This window comes from Littorina saxatilis, linkage group LG11, assembly GCF_037325665.1.
Source record: "Littorina saxatilis isolate snail1 linkage group LG11, US_GU_Lsax_2.0, whole genome shotgun sequence".
Classification (NCBI taxonomy): Eukaryota; Metazoa; Mollusca; class Gastropoda; order Littorinimorpha; family Littorinidae; genus Littorina; species Littorina saxatilis.
Genome location: NC_090255.1, coordinates 3,142,716 through 3,160,810, shown reverse-complemented (window position 1 = coordinate 3,160,810; position 18,095 = coordinate 3,142,716). Strand labels below are relative to the sequence as shown.

At 41.2% G+C, this 18,095-nt stretch overlaps 1 protein-coding gene across 1 annotated transcript in view; it reads right to left on the bottom strand.

Moving 5' to 3' along the window:
- Positions 1 to 2,052: 2,052 nt before the first annotated feature.
- Positions 2,053 to 18,095, bottom strand: part of LOC138980784 (cadherin-22-like) — a 22,302-nt gene continuing 6,259 nt past the window's right edge. Inside the window, exons 4-9 of the mRNA XM_070353676.1 lie at positions 13,566 to 13,761; positions 13,006 to 13,172; positions 11,945 to 12,071; positions 11,318 to 11,478; positions 6,246 to 6,397; positions 2,053 to 4,580 (exon numbers count right to left, since the gene is read on the bottom strand). Coding sequence (XP_070209777.1) covers positions 4,523 to 4,580; positions 6,246 to 6,397; positions 11,318 to 11,478; positions 11,945 to 12,071; positions 13,006 to 13,172; positions 13,566 to 13,761 — 861 coding nt within the window. The 3' untranslated portion in view covers positions 2,053 to 4,522. The remainder of the gene's footprint in view (positions 4,581 to 6,245; positions 6,398 to 11,317; positions 11,479 to 11,944; positions 12,072 to 13,005; positions 13,173 to 13,565; positions 13,762 to 18,095) is intronic.

Sequence of the window (18,095 nt, the reverse complement as noted above, 5' to 3'; positions counted from 1 at the left end):
TCCCAAAACAGGTAGACTGCTAACTTTCCAAAATTTAGAATCAAGACACAAGAAATGTAGGTTATTGGAACGTTTAATTATTGACAAAACAAAACGTACGTTACATTCACCAGTACGTTACATTCACCAGTACGTTACATTCACCAGTACGTCGAAGATTGCTTGACCAAAATGTCCATCAATCTGATCGAAAAATGAGGGCGTAAGTGTATACCGCCTCAACGTTCACTGAAATACTAATATGACGGCATCAAAGATATTTATCGAAAACATGAAAAACAAATTGTCTGGGGGTATCATCTGGACATATTCTGGGTATGTAATTTGTTTGTTTGTTTATTTGTTGCTTAACGTTCAGCCGACTACGCAGAGCCATATCAGGACGAGGAAGGGGGGGATGAAGGGGGCCACTTGTCAAGCGATTCCTGTTTACAAATGCACTAACCCATTACTTGTGTCCCAGCAGGCTTTAGTAAAACTAAATTAATACCTACTGGAAGATTACCAGTTTCCAGTATGTTAAAATAGGCTTAACCTATCTACTGCTGGACTTACATCAGAACACTAACAGATTAAACTATACATGAATCGCGAGACAAGCGGCAAGAGAAGAGATTTTTGGAAAAAATACAGGTGAATGAGCAAGAAGGCAGAAAAAAGAAAATAATTCATGAAGAAAAAGAGAGCATGACAGGAAAGAGGAACCAAAAATCTACCTAACAGCAAACTAGAAAGCTCCTGCGGTTCCAAAAACAGGAGGGGCCTTTAATTTCATAACCGCAGTGCCCCACTGCGGGAATGGGTATGTAAAGTTTCATGAAGATCGAACAGACACACAGCACCACCACCCTCGTCTTGATTCCCCGTCCAAAACTTGACTAGATGTAAAGTCGAATCCATATTGTAAACAGATTAAAGCTGTAACGATGGTAAGCAATCTATATCTTGTCAAGTCAAGTCAAACAGTTTATTTACCAAATGCAAAGCACAGGATTTTGTTATGGTGTATGCATAAAACTTCACACTCCTTCCACACGCATATATCCCATGACCATAATTATGTGACACTCCACCAGTAAATGAGTCGCATGTCACCTCGCACGGTTCTGCGCTAGGCTTAATATAAGTCCGGGGAGTGTCTGGTAACAATGTGGGGGTCACCTTAGTCACAGGCTTATAACTCAAACAGTTTTTGCTCTTTATTAAAACGGGTTTCACCACTGGATAGAGCATAAAACATTCTTTAGGAAAATGTAAAAAATTTTCTTATTCTGTGTCCCCTCTCCTCACTCCCACCCATCGTTCATGTTTTTTCGAGTTTCTCTTCTCTTTTTTTCCTCCTAAGTTTGTGGGTTTTTCTTTCTCAGAAAGACTGGGCCTTTTGAAGACAAAATCCAAGTTCAGTTAACGTTTCATTTCCAAAGACGATCGTGTAATTTCTTCCCTGTACAGAAAGAAAGGGCTTCATTGGTGTTGACATTTCGACATTTCATCAAGTTTCTTTTTCCCGGAATTGTGTTGTTATTGTTTGTCCTTGCAAAGGTCTGGCGATTTTCTTTTTACTTTATAAATTTATATGAATGACTATGCTCGGGTTGTTTTCAGAAGAGCCAGTCCTTCTCTCTCTCTCTCTCTCTCTGTCTCTGTCTCTCTCTCTCTCTCTCTCTCTCTCTCTCTCTCTCTCTCTCTCTCTCTCTCTCTCTCTCTCTCTCTCTCTCTCATGGTTGGCCTTCTTTGCCTCAAAGTACTTTTTCTTTCTTTTTTCCTTCACTTCTACTCTGACACGACCTAACTTACATGCTTTCGGGGTTTGTATTCACTCAATTACACGGTTGAGCACAAAACTTACTTTGTGCAAAGGGGTCTATCCCTAGCAAACGCCCACCCCCCAATTTTGCCCTAAATCTGTGCACAGGGGGGGTGGGCTTATGCTAGGGATTGTACGGTAATAGCAAGGTCAGGAACAGGACATACAAAAACGATATCAATAAGAATGTTATTCGTGCACAGAAATAAACACATTAACCCAACCAAATCGCACAATTTCAGAATTTATTCAATCCATGTCAGTTCCATTTTGATGGCCATGGGTACACTTTTTTTGTAAATATTGTACGAAAAGACAATCTGACTTCTAAATCTACAACACTAATACATGTACGGATACAATGATAAGGAATGAGAGCGACTGAATGACAAAAAATGTTGGTGCCAGAAAGACAGGAAAATAACAACGCTAAAAGTGATATTGATTGCGATTTGTTTGAACAAAACAGGAAAACATATGTTGGAGAACTCTACCCCCAACCATCCATTTCATTATGATAAAATTAACACACACAAATTGAAAATGTTAACATTTGCCATTAACTTTACTTGCTTCATCAAGTACAAAAATAAGGTTTGGTTAAATCAATGTTTTATTTCTGTTAAAGGTGCTTGTTTGGGCACGTTTCATGACTGCTGGAGTCTGACGCCAATTGAGAAGGCAGATTGAACTGACTGATTAGCAGGATTTGTCTACATTCAAGAGATACAGGGAGATTTTTCCTAGAATACAATACACAATGACATTGTACGTTCGGGAGATATATTATCATATCAAGATATATGTGATTTGATTGGATATTCGCCAAACCGAATTCTTGAATATAATGTTGTAAAAGCTGCTGTGTCATTATTTATGAGGAAAAATGCTGTAAATATGACTGATGATGTTTGTATTACCTTACCACTGTTTAACGGCAAAAATGTGTTAAGTGCCAGCGAATACAGGAAAGAGATTATTAATATGAAAACAGATGTACCATGTTTCGGAGGATTTTGGAAGAGAAAGTTTAATGTAGAAATTGATGAACGATCCTGGATAGTTGCCTATCAGTCAACACAAGAGACTAGATTAAGAGTTTTACACTGGAAAATTATGCACAACATTTATCCGACCAACATTCTCCTGTGTAAAATGAAAGTAACGGAAACTAATAAATGTAATTACTGCTGTGATGTAACTGATTTCATTGAACACTTCTTTTTTGAATGCCCGGTTGTATACAAATTCTGGAAGTTTATTGAAGAATTTATTTTTCGTACTTTAGAAGTTAAGATTATTTTGAATGTTAGTGATGTTTTATTTGGTATGCATTTTGTAATGGTGAGAAAGGCAACTATGTATAAATTGAACCACATTATCTTAATCGGAAAGATGTGCGTTAGTATATATAAAAAATACAAATTCGTTTTTACCGTTGGAAAGTATTTTTAATAGGCAGTTACAGAAAAGAAGCATTTTTGTGTGAGTGTTCGAAGAACAAAACGTTGAAAAAGTTAGCTTGCTGTTCTCGATAAGTTGTATTTAATTCATTGTATGAGATATTGTTAATTGTTGTTATTTATATGAATAAAATTGTTTGAAAAAAAAAATAGAATACAATACACACAGCCCAGCATTGAAAGCGTTCCACCAGCTTTTCCGACAGCTACATGAATCAACAAACAACAAGAGGCGAAGCCTTCAAGGCTCCCGTAAGAAATCGACAAACAGTAACACAAACTCAATCACTCCGTCACACATACACACACACAGTAAGCATAGGTGACACGGTGCAAGAGTGCGAGACACTAGATCTAGATCTGTCTGTCTGTAGCCTACTTACGGGGACACGACTGCCACCGACTGAGATCGACACTGCCCTTTCGACAGCGCTTCCTCGCGCAGACACTGAAAACACGCTGTGCATATCAACATGTAGGAAATCTCATTTGGTATCTTCTTTATCTATTTTTTCTGGAGCCGCTACGAAACCGAACAATGTGAAATCGTCTTCCCCGAATCGGCGAATGCAGCTCGGTTAGAACTCAGAAGTGAATCTATACCACAATGCTTCACGCGATCTGACCCAACCTTGACCCCTGACCTGGTCTACATACCACACACAACACAAACCAGTCACCTGTTTTTACCCCCCCAAAACCCATCACCACCCGTTTTCTTTGGATACACACTTTATCTACATACGTGCCGACGAAATGTTGATCATTTCTTCAATACTTTGAAGCTGTTGCTTGGATAATAACCCGGTAAAATTAGTATTTCGGTGTTCAGTCAAATGTTAAAGTTTCTATCACACACGCACGCACGCACGCACGCACGCACGCACGCACGCACGCACAACAGACAAAAGTTAGCATCGCATAGGCTACACTTACGTGAGCCAAAAATGGTAGGTAACTGGAACGTTTATTATAGACAAAACACGTTAAATTTACTAGTACCTCGATCCAAAGGTATGGAAGTAGAGGGACAGTCAGACACTAATGAAACATAATCATTTTGGTTTCTGAATTTTGGAACGTTGACAGCTTCATGGACTCCAGTCTCGTTCAGACGAATCTCAGGTTTTCCCTCTGGCTGCAGGTACTGCACCGGGCAGTCTCTGTTTCCTGGGTTTGTGGTCAGATGATGGCCCTGATGACGTTGGAGGTCCTTGAGGTCCTGGTCGAGTCATCACGTTCAGTTGGTAGCCTATACCGTCGGTCTCGTCGGTCTTGTCGCTCTTGTCGGTCTCAGCTGCTTTTTACAGCTGCACATACACAGAATATATGTTGGTTTGGCATTAACTGATAGGTGACACTAGGACTGTCATGATCATCTTGAGGTTTTGGTACATAGATTGGAGTACCCTCGGCTGGTATTCCTTTTTATTCTGCGAGGGAATATATCTTGATTTTGATTACCATTTGTTTTGTACATAAATAGTGGTTTTGTTATTAGAATGGCCTACAGCTAACTCTGGCGTTCATAAGCATTAAACAAATATAATAGTCAAGAATGAAAGCATGTGCACTCCGCCTCGTGAAGACATACACCTCGCCGTCTCTCATCTCGCTAGGTTGTTACACTGGCTAGACGGGCTCAGTGGCGTGGTGGTAAGACGTTGGCCTCCTAATCGGGAGGTCGTGAGTTCGAATCCCGGTCGCTGCCGCCTGGTGGGTTAAGAGTGGAGATTTTTCCGATCTCCCAGGTCAACTTATGTGCAGACCTGCTAGTGACTTAACCCCCTTCGTATGTACACCCAAGCACGAGACCAAGTGCGCACGGAAAAGATCATGTAATCCATGTCAGAGTTCGGTGGGTTATGGAAACAAAAAAATACCCTGCATGCCTCCCCCGAAATCGGCGTATGGCTGCCTGAATGGCGGGGTAAAAACGGTCATACACGTAAAAATCCACTCGTGCTAAAAACATTAGTGAACGTGGGAGTCTAAGCCCATGAACGAAGAAGAAGAAGAGAAGAAGAAAAGAAGAAGTTACACTGGCTAACACCATCAAACAAACTTGGTCACATACCAAATATAAAAAGCCTGGTTGGTCTCTCACAGTGGTGTTACTTTTAAAGAAATAATTTCGTAGAAGGCATTGACTCATCCTGAACTCAGGTCAAAAATGAGTTACTTCCCTTCGGATCTCATTCTCTCCCTGACAGGATGCTTTGATTTTCCTTCTCTGGCGAGGAAATCGATGTTTTACATAATTAGAGCTTTTCGTAATGTGTTATTGATATAAGCAGATTCGCGATTGTCGATAATGAGTTTTCATGGTGTTGTGTAATTATTAAATTACAAAGGAATTGGTATGTAAGACAGTTTCAAGCGAGCTATCTTTCGCGGATGTATTTACTGTGCAAACAATTCTAAATATAGCAAAAGTGTCACGTGATAAGCAACTTATGCTACGAAGCAGACGATACTATTTTTTCCGTAACCAGTTGGGAGTGATGCAACAATAACACGGTCTCCTTCCCACAGCAGTCTCAGCATTTCGACTTGTTTTAACCTTAGAACGATGTATTTATCATAACTGTGAAGAACATAACGGAGATCACTGTCAAAGTCGGCCAATCTGCAATCACTTTCGTCTCAGTTGGGAGATAACTCTGTATTCCTGTTTTGATAGATTCCGCGCAGTAACAATGCATCCGGTCAGAGAGAAACTGGCGCTAGCCGTGAAGCGAGGATGATCAGAATGGGCATTGAATGTCTTTTTCAAAAATTAAAACATCAAAACCTCAATTCACTACAACCAGCAGTCGGTGTGTTGATAGTTGGTATGTGACCAAGTGGAGAAATGTGCTTATCTAATGAAAAAGCCTGGCCAGAACTGAGGCAGTGAGACGAACGATCTTCGTGAGGCAAACATACATCTAAACCATAGACGCAAACACAGAATGCAAAACCAGTTAACAAACATGAGCGTCATCAGGACGGCAGCAACCAAGATGGCGACCAGAGCAATGGCTGCGAACTTTAAACCCTCCGTGTTAGATTGGCAAGGCTGTGGCTGTGGCTGTGGCTGTGACGTGTAGGGTTGAGTTGTCAGGGGTTCGGAGGGGATACATTGCTGAAACATAAGATGGAAACCTGCTAGTGACACTGGTTTTTCAAAGGGTTGTGAATTACAAACAAGTCGCGTAAGGCGAAAATACAACATTTAGTCAAGTAGCTGTCGAACTCACAGAATGAAACTGAACGCAACGCAACGCAGCAAGACCGTATACTCGTAGCATCGTCACTCCACCGCCCGTGGCAAAGGCAGTGCCAGGGGAATTGACAAGAAGAGCGGGGTATTCGTTGCGCTGAGAAGGATAGCACGCTTTTCTGTACCTCTCTTCGTTTTAACTTTCTGAGCGTGTTTTTATTCCAAACATATCATATCTATATGTTTTTGGAATCATGAACCGACAAGGAATAAGATGAAAGTGTTTTTAAATTGATTTCGAAAAAAAAATTGATAATAATTTTTATATATTTAATTTTCAGAGAGCGTGACAGTGCCGCCTCAACTTTCACGAAAAGCCGGATATGACGTCATAAAAGACATTTATCAAAAAAATGAAAAAAACGTCTGGGGATTTCATACCCAGGAACTCTCATGTCAAATTTCATAAAGATCGGTCCAGTAGTTTAGTCTGAATCGCTCTACACACACACACAGACACACACACACACACACACACACACACACACACACACACACACACACACACACACACACACACGCACGCACGTACGCACATACACCACGACCCTCGTCTCGATTCCCCCTCTACGTTAAAACATTTAGTCAAAACTTGACTAAATGTAAAAAAAAGATAGTTAAATTACGATTTAAAACAACAAACAAACGTATGCATACTGTGACTGTTCATACAGACCTCTGGTAGCTGAGCGTGTCGGGTGTTTGTGAATGTGTGTTTTTTATAGATCGGGTGTGTGTGTGGGCCTGTGTGTGTGTATATGTGTGTGCGTGTGTGTGTGTGTGTGCGTGTGTGTGTGTGTGTGTGTGTGTTGGTGTGTGTGCGTGTGTGTGTGTGTTGGTGAGTGTTGGTGTGTGTGTGTGGGTGTGTGTATGTGTATGTTTTTGTTGGTGTGTGTGTGTGTGTTTGTGTGTGTGTGTATGTATGTGTGTGTGTATGTGCGTGTGTGCGTGCGTGTGTGTGTGTATGTGTATGTGTGTGTGTGTGTGTGTGTGTGTGTGTGTGTGTGGGTGTGTGTGTGTTGTTTGTGCGTTTGTCTTCTTCATTACACCTAAGAGGTTGCTTCTTTATCACAGCAGTGACAGCTAGATTATTATAAACAAAAATTAATAGTATTACTGATTATTCAGTTCAACAAGGATTCAAACTATGCAGACACATACATACACTTCACCAAGTGTCATTAGATAACATTCCAAGAATAATCCTGAAACATACTTCGAGATAATAAACTTGGCCCAAAAATTATTGCAACCATTTTTGCACGTTCAAAAAAGCGTTAAACCACAATCCATTTTAATTGAACTGTATATGCTGAAAAACGTAATTATGTCTACTGTTCATATCATTTTTTCGATCGGTGGTACTTTGTATAGGCATCCTGTGGCAGCCTGTCAAACAAGGTCACCCCTAAAATTGACCTGACAAAAACCAATGCCCCGTATTTTAAAATCTGCAAAAAATCAGAATGTGCACTTACCAAACACTTCTGACTACCATCGAAAAGGCCATTCAATTTCCTGTACAGAGCATTTTGTTTCATGCACAGTACATCTTTAGTCTTTGTGTAGCCTTTTGTCAAAGGCGGTAGGTGTCAACCGTTTCAGAGGCCAAAAAAGGCACTTTTTGCGGCCATTTTTGAGGGGGTCCTCCACTGAGAGAGCAATATTTGCTCCAGTTCTCAATCAATTGCTTTGAAAATTTTAGAAGTTATGACCAATAGGCTGACCAGAATCTGTATTGATTTTTGTGAACGTGTATACTAAGCGTGTCGTATTACGTAACGTTTTCGAAAGATCTAAACAAATATTCATATTAATTCAGGATTTAAGGACAAAAAATCGTGACTTTGCACGCTAAGCAATAAATAGTTGGGGCAAATGGTGCTAAAGTTTCAGGCAGATCTGAGAGCTGGTTTACATTTGCTGGAGATGGGAACACGCAAGAAAAATTATCTATCACCGTCAATGGTACCGTATACAGCCGCTGAGAGACAAACAGTCCTAGGCCTGTGCTGAGGTGTGAGTGTGTGTGTGTGTGTGTGTGTGTGTGTGTGTGTGTGTGTGTGTGTTGTGTGTGTGTGTGTGTGTGTGTGTGTGTGTGAGTGTGTTTGCCTGTGTGTATATGTGTGCGTTTGAGTCTGTTCGTGATAATGTGTGTTGTAGACCGTAAGAGACTGAGTGAAAGAGAGAGAGAGAGAGAGAGAGAGAGAGAGAGAGAGAGAGAGAGAGAGAGAGAGAGAGAGAGAGAGTGGTGTGTGTTTGTGGGTGTGTGTCTGCGTGCGTGCATGTGTGTGTGTGTGTGTGTGTGTGTGTGTGTGTGTACCCCCGTTTCCACAGGTTTGGTTGCCTAAATCACCATAAGGCAACCATCCACACGTGGATGGCAACCTAAACTCTGGATGGGAACCTAATTGTGTGGATGGTCGCTTCATTTAACACCGTTAAATTGACTTTTTTGACGGAAAGAATGTCATAACAATGTTCAAAATGACATTCTTTCCGTCCTCTATAGGCGACGAAATAGGTCAAATTTTGTGCATTTTTTAGTGCAAAATTCTTCGATGCTGGAGCGAGTACTGCACCCAGTGCTGTTGTAGTGTAAGTGCACTAGAAAGGCACTACACCCAGTGCCGCCTCTTAGGTAACCATCCACACTTTAGGTATGTGTGTGTGTTTGTGCCGATTGTGTGTGTGTGTGTGTTAGAGACAGAGAGACTGAATGAGAGAAAGAGAGAGAGAGAGAGGGGGAGAGAGAGAGAGAAAGAGAGACAGGGACTGAGAGAAAGAGAGAGAGAGAGTGTGTGTGTGTGTGTGTGTGTGTGTGTGTGTGTGTGTGTGTGTGTGTGTGTGTGTGTGTGTGTGTGTGTGTGTGTGTGTGTGTGTGTGTGTGTGTCGCTCTCTCCGATATACCTATGTTTCTGTCTCTATCTCGTGCGCATGCACCTCATCTCTCTTTTTCTCTCATTGTAGCTTTCTCACTTCCTCTTACTCTCTATTTCATCTCTCTCTCTCTCTCTCTCTCTCTCTCTCTCTCTCTCTCTCTCTCTCTCTCTCTCTCTCTCTCTCTCTCACACATACACGCACTCTCTCTCTTTCTTTCACTCGTTCTCTCTAACACACACAATCAAAAAATGACACACACACACACACACACACACACACACACACACACACACACACACACACACACACACACACACTACCGCGCGCCCGCCGCACACTCTCACAACCATCAAATTACCAAAGCGTGTATCGCACGGAACACAGTGCTCCAGCTAAAAATAACCACAGCCAAGCACAGGCCCAGGACTTTTAGTCTCTCAGCGGCTGTATACGGTACCATTGACGGTGATAGATACTTTTTCTTGCGTGTTCCCATCTCCAGCAAATGTAAACCAGCACTCAGATCTGCCTGAAACTTTGGCACAATTTTCCCCAACCATTTTTTGCTTAGCATGCAAAGTCACGATTTGTTGTCCTTAAAGGCACAGTGCAGCTCACAGCCTTCGTTTTGCGTTTTTGTTGCAGCTGACTGCATTTACAGTTCAAAAATCCTCCTATGGTAGTAAAACAAACCCAAAACTACCCAACGACGACATCTGTGACGCTCGACAGTTTCTTGTTCACGCGAGTGCATAAATTAACCTAGTTATTATAGTGGTGTAAGCCTCATTGATTGATTGATTGATTGATTGGTGTTTGGTCGGAGTTCGATTCAACCGAGTGATTCCGGCCTCCATTTTGTTTTACACAAACTCATGATGATGTCTGACATAGTTTGCTATATAGTGACGTGTCTTTTTGTGCATGATGTGATCTACCTGATCTAAATTTAGATCCAAAAATAGGTCAAGACCAGCCGGGTCCGAGTACGAAATTAATTCGAAAAAAAAATCGCAGATCTTTACTCTTTGGGTGCAAGTCAATGAAACTTGGTAGTTCTTCTAACGGATAGCTGCCTGAGGTATGACTAAACCCCCAGGGGCTCCGTGCACCTGGATTTGACAAGTTCAGTACCTTTAAACCCTGAATTAATATGAATACTTGTTTAGATCTTTCGAAAACGTTACGTAATACGACACGCTTAGTATACACGTTCACAAAAATCAATACATTATCTGGTTAGCCTATTGGTCATAACTTCTGAAATGTTTATATTAATTGATTGAGAACTTAAGCAGATATGACTTTTTCAGTAGAAGACCCCTCAAAAATGGCCGCAAAACGTGCCTTTTTTTGGCCTCAGAAACGGTTGACACCTACCACCTTTGACAAAAGGCTACACAAATACTAAAGACGTAAGGTGCATGAAACAAAATGCTCTGAACAGGAACTTGAATGGCCTTTCCAATGGTAGTCAGAAGTGTTTGGTAAGTGCACATTCTGATTTTTTGCAGATTTTAAAATACGGGGCATTGGTTTTTGTCAGGTCGATTTTAGGGGTGACCTTGTTTGACAGGATGCCACAGGATGCCTATAAAAAGTACCACAGATCGAACAAATGATATGAACAGTAGACATAATTACCCTTTCCAGCATATAAAGTTCAAATAAAATGGATTGTGGTTTAACGCTTTTCTGAGCGTGCAAAAATGGTTGCAATAATTTGTTGGCCAAGTTTATGTTATCCCAACAAAATAAATTGGCGTTATGTAAGCCTGTAACAAACACTCACACAATTATATGCTTATACTTTGTAACTGCCTATCAAAACTTCTTTCCAACAATGAAAAAGAGTTTTTGTTAAAAACAAATTGGCACACGTTTTCGAATTTCCCTTACCACAACGCTAATGGAGACATAGTAGGGCTTGCTGGACAGCGGACCAGGCACCTTGCCCCGGTCAGTCGCCAGGACTGGAAAGGTGATGACCTCCCCTCCAGTCAATGCTCTGGTCAAGATTATGGCTCCAGATGGTTCCACTTTAGCTCCATCACCAACACCTGACAGCACATGTGTTTAAGATTAAGTGTATTCATCGAGATTGTTGGTTATGTCAAAATCGTATTTTACTTAGTGCATTTATTTTAATGTTTAACATACTATTGTAGTCGTCTGCTTTTCTTCATGTTTATGTGCCACTAATGTAATTTCTCAGTTTGAGATGATTAAGTTAATTTGATTTGATTTGTTAACGGCTGCCCTCTTATGCGGGACATTTTGGCTGCATTACTGAGGGATATGAAATACATTATTTCAACACAACTTTTACACACACACACACACACACACACACACACACACACACACACACACACACACACACACACATACACACACACACACACATACACACACATACACAAACACAAACACAAACACACACACACATACACACTGCAAACAACAAACCAAACAAACAGAAATGAAAACGAACACACTTTATGACAAAAACAAAATATACATTACCTGCATAAGCAAAGACATTGTTTTGGTTATAGGCAGAGTCGCCATCCTTCGCGTCATCGACCTTCCCAACAACAGTACCGGATGATGTCTCGCAATCCCGGACTTCAATTCGCGTCGCTGGTTCTTGCTGAAAACACAATGTCGACCTAAGGACATTCGACGTCAAATAAACAACCAAGACAGGGAGAGCCAAATCGTCCGCCCGATCGCCACGGGCGAGTAAAAAATCGGACAGGCTAGTAGAAACCGTCTGGTAGCTCGCCCGGCTGGCCAGTGACAATTCTGGTCAAATGCAAAACTTGTGGTTGTAACATCGAGTTTGAAATCTATAAACACTGCAGATGCAGCAACTGTGATATGTACCGGGCCAGCAACACTTCTGGCGGGCTAGTAACTTTTTGAAGTTACTCGCCCGGCTTACGAGCTAACATTGTGAGATTTGACCATCCCTGCAAGACGTCTCCTCTTGACCCTGTATTGTAATGTGACATCTCTAGCGCAATAAGTGGAAAAAAAAGACAGAGAAAAAGTTATAATGCGAAGCATCACGTCACGTCAAACATTCGGTGACTTCAGCAGAAGAAAATCAAAGGTAAGGTCACCGCCAGGCTGTGCATGTGTCGGTGTCGGATCTCTTTAAGTGCAGGTAAATCATATACAGCCACACAGGTAGGGGGGGGGGGGGGGGGGCATTGATTGCCGTTAGCGGCAATGCTACCATTTTATCTCATACGCGAGACGCGGCTGTTGTATTTTGCAGTAACCGTTTAGGAATAAAGACAGTCTAGCCAATACAGAGAGAGAGAGAGAGAGAGAGAGAGAGAGAGAGAGAGAGAGAGAGAGAGAGAGAGAGAGAGAGAGAGAGAGAGAGAGAGAGAAGAGAGAGAGAAAATAGGATCGCAGCAACCTTGTTAAAAAGAAGTACATTTTAGTTCTGTCTGACAACATACAAATCATTTCATCAGCAAACTTTCATTGGCCAACATTCTCAAACCCTCACCAATACTACCCATCCAAACAAACCCACACAATTACAAATGTAGCTCAGATAAACGGCTCACTGGAAAGACAGGCGGGTTGTCGTTGCAGTCCACGAATCGCACTGTGACAGATGCAGTGGTTGTCTCCCCCTGTCGGTCCTTCACGGTCACTGTGATAAGCACGGTGTCCTGCCCTTGGAATTCTTCATAATTGTCAATACCGTAGTCAACCACAGTCGAAATCACGCCTGAGAGGAAGAACAAGAAGAACAATAATGTCTTCCGCCATTTAGCATATCAGCCATTGGTATTTGTCCTAGTGTGGATACACCCATAACATGCATACACCCATAACATGCATACACCCATAACATGCATACACCCATTCTATTCTTACAAACAAATGCAATGGTAGTTCCAATCCGCAAAAAGACACAAACAATCATAAAGAGGCAAGACATTTGAAACAAAGAATTAAATAAAAATGCACACATAAGAACGACTACAAAACGGAAAGAAATATCAAATACCAAAAACAGAAATATGAAACTCATTCAAACAAACAATTAAACAAACATACAAGCACGAAAACAAACAACAAAAGCAAAGCACACTAACAAACAAACAAACAAGCGGGCGACCTGTTTTTGGATCGAGAGCGAAAGCGCCCTTTTCGTTTGGTGTGATTTCAGTGAACCGGATGACGTCATCTTTATCCTGGTCTCTAGCGAGCCAGGACGGAGTGATGTCCACCTGCAAGAAGTTCACCGCAGAGTCACTGTTGGTCACGTGCGTCACTACGCTGACGTCAGCAGGCTTCATCACATATCGGTTCTTCTGAGAAACATGTGCGGTGCAAGGGTCATCGAGAGCTGGCAGGTTTGTCAGAAAAAGCAGATAGCTCTCAACTCTGTGATTTTTGAATGTTGTTTACATTGATCTAATAAAGCTTCACAAGTTGTGCGTTTGATTAGATTTGTTTGGTTCTAAATACGATCATCATTTTCTGTAGAAACACTTACTATTTCAACATGGCATATTTGTGACATCATTTTGCTGAACAGAGAACATTTTCTTTCAGACAGGAATCGAACGTTTCTATCAAGCATTATCAACACCAATTGTTTGATTACATAATGCATCCAACACGCATCAAGAAGAAAAACATACCTTACGGAAAATGTCACAAAATGTAACACGAGGATTCCTCTTTCACTTTTATCATCGTTGTCACGACAAACACACGATATCAAATCCGCATATCATAACTTTGCTCATGTCCATGTCTCCAGATCAATTCTTAATACAACTGTATTAATATAGCTTTCACCCTCCATAACCCATATCAAAGAAACGAGTGGGAAAAATGACCCCTTTATGTCTGAATGAGTTGTAATTCGTGTCTTTCTTCTTCTTCCATATTGTGACCACGGTCATTTGGGCTGACCATTATGTCACATAAGAAATATGTGTCTATTGTTATGTTAATTTTTTTGGCTCCATTTCACAAGAAACAGGAACATGTTTCTGAGGACAACCCTTATTCTTTCACTGTAATACTATTGCAACAGCTTTCCCCCCTATCAATTGCCTGTGTAAAAGAATTAAAGGAAAGAAAGAAAGAAACAAACAACCAATCAACAAAGTTACCGAGCAAAACAATCACAAAAAGCTTGCTTTTTTCTGAAAATGGAAAATAGTATTCAAACCAAAGCTGTATTGTATGTATGAGCACACACATTTGCTGCCTTGCACACAGGACGACCAGCTAAATTGCCATAGCAACGTATAGCAACGTATAGCAACGTAAAGAATATAGGATGCGCTTTGAGGCCGAACATTAAAGACAGTACTTCCCTGACGCATAACAAACGAAACCTGAAAAAATAAAAATGAAAAAATAAAATACAACAACAACAACAACAACAACAACAACAACAACAACAACAACAACAACAACAACAACAACAACAACAACAAGACTAATCCAAAAACAAGAGGCGAAGCCTTCAAGGCTCCCGTAAGAAATAGACAAACAGTAACACAAACTCAATCACTCCGTCTCGCATACATACACACACACACACACACACACACACACACACACACACACACACACACACACACACACACACACACACACACAGAGTTAAAACTAACGCATCATATCTACTCCATGTATAATTTTCAAAAGAAGACAAACAGATAATATGACTGTGCATTTGTTGTTGGTGTAGTTGTCCCTGAAGAAGATCTTGTGCAATCCTCATACACACACACACACACACACACACACACACACACACACACACACACACACACACACACACACACACACACACACAAGACCGCACACACACGCACGCACACACAGACCCACTTTTAACCTGCATCAGCATAATTATCATGGCGAAGCTTATCTACAATCATTAACCTACCCTAGAGCGTGTGTATTAAGATAATATATTCTTGGAATTATCATACGACTAAGAGTTAAATATATGGGCGTCACGATGGTCATACTCAGACAGGTTCACATGAGGTTATTTTCCCTGGTCCTCGCACTCCAAAGTCTATGATATTTTCCAGTGACACGGTGTCCTGCTGGCAACCAGCTCCGCGTGCTTGGGCATGAACGGTCACCAAGAAGACCATTATCTCTCATATACTGGCTGCGTGAAAGCTATGAAGGTCAATGACAGATGAACCATGTACTTCCTTACTGCAGCCCTGGGAAGCAGTTTAATACTGTCCCACTCAATTATCGGGATGTTCCTGTGGTAGCACAACCTCTCTTTTAGAGTACACTATGCACTATGTCTTTGTATCAGAGATTTGTAATGCAGGGGCGGATCAGTTGCTTTGTAAGGGGGGGGGGGGGGAGCACTTTGAATCGAAAGTGAATGTGATGGGCGCGAAGCGCCCGAATTTGCTAGGGGGGTCCGGGGGCATGCCCCCCCCCCCCCCCCCCCCCCGAAAAAATGTTTTGCCCAAAGAAGCAAAATGGTGCCATCTGGTGCCATTTGAACTTAGAAATGGTCATAGAATCAGCATAGAAAAATCTTTTTTTTTCTTCTTCTTTTTTTTCGGGGGGGGGGGGGGCACAGGGGGCACGACGTGCCCCCCCCCCCCTCGTCCGCCCCTGTAATGTTAATTTGTAAGGACGTCCTTTCCTGAAACAAATACAGAGTTGGATTACAACGCTGCAGTGTTCTCTGCCCTGGATTGTAGCTTGCCCGTCGTAAATCAGCAGATCTGAGGGTATTGTGTTCATTCGGAAATCTACCATCAGCTTATCTGTCACAACCTCCTTTTTTCAGCCGAATGTATTGAAATTTTGGTCAAGCAATCTTTGACTCAGTCCCAGACAATGGGATTGCATTTCAGTTTGAAGGCTTGGAAATTAATAAAGTTGTCATTAAAATCAAATGTTTACTTACAGACTTAAAAATGACTGAATTGTATTCCTCATTAAATTCTGAATCCAAAAATACATATATAAAGATAAAACAATAATTGAAATTAAAAATGTAATCGATTTAAAAATGATTGCATTGTAATCCTTATTATTTTCTGAGTCTAAAAGTATATATATATATATATCCCATGACCTCCCTTCTTTGTCTCTGTTACTTCAGTATGGGTATATATGTTGTATTTTTATAGCTCAATAAATACATCATGGACTCAAAAAAATATATGATAGTGCAGATTCCGATTTGGGCGAAGAACTACTTTGCTCCCGACCTTTGACCTCGCGCCGAACAATGTGACACATTTGTATGAAGTTCCAAAATCGTATTGCACGGCTCAGAAAACCATATCAGTTGCACGCAAAAATGAATCTCAGAACTGATCTGATGTATGAGATGCAATAAGCAAACGTTTCTTTCATTATGAAAGCAATGCAGGTGGGAAAAAACGAACATTCAACTAACAAGATAACCAGATGCTAGCGAACCAAAACAAAAACACGAGTACCCTCCCCTTGCTTCGTTAGCAGACGACTTTTGAGAATCTGTCAGACCGTCCTTACCTGGCACGGTTGGGCTTCGCTATCATCAGCTGTTTCACGTGTTTTGCGAGCAAGTCTACTCTTTTGCCTGGCTCTGCAGTAAGTCCACATTGGCGATGAAGGTATCTAAGAACTTAACATGTGTGTATTTTTCCGTAATCCAGTCATATTCTTTCAAAATGCAATCAAGCGGCGGTGACAGACTTGGGTCCTGTTTTCCTCGCACCCATACCAGTTTAGGTTCATGCAAACACACTCGCAAAACATGTAGATACATTTCAAATAGGGAGCAAATGGTTAAATCTACATATGTGTTCCCTAAAATTTGCTTCTCTGTCAATAAGACTAATTGTATAATAATGCGTTCGAAAAAAACAACGTGGAATCGATTCTGAATCGAGTCGAGTAAGCCAAATGGGGGCCAAACCGGTTTCCCCGTTCCGCCGACCTGAAACGCAAAAGAATTGTGCGCTTCAACTAAATGGATTTCTATACGACTTCATTACTTTCTTGCAACTTATGAACCTTTACTTAAAGCTTTTAAACGGTCTGAAAGTAGTGTTACCGCGTACTTATAGATGCACTCATTCGTTTTATTTTTTCAGCGACGGTCACTTAGTTTAAGGTTGCAAAAAGGCCAAGTCTCGCTGAAAACACTGTTTCATACTCCACAGATCGCAACAGTGCCGCTAGTAGTCTACACTTTGTGTTTGATGGTAGAATGGGATATACAGATTACAACACTCGTGGTTTTTTATATGGCTTGTATTTCAGTCAAGACCCAGCGGGAATATCAATCGAGAGCCACTCGCCAAAGGCTCGTGTCTCCCGATGATATTCATCCGCTGGGTCTTGACTGAAATACAAGCCATATAAAAAACCACTCGTGTTGTAACCTATACATATATTATGTGTACTCTAAAGATGTGCTCATAATGAAAGAAAACAGATTAAATAGGTACTGCGCTCGTATGCTTTGTAGAGACAAGCTTGACCGGTCTCGGTCTTTGCAATTGGGCCGACCAAGTCTAATCTACTTATGATGACTGTTTTTCAGTGTTGATTCGTTGGTTTCAGGCTGACACATTGCCTAAATGTTTTGATATCCCTTCAGGCCACTTGTCTTTTATGTGTTGTTGGCATTATTATATTATAC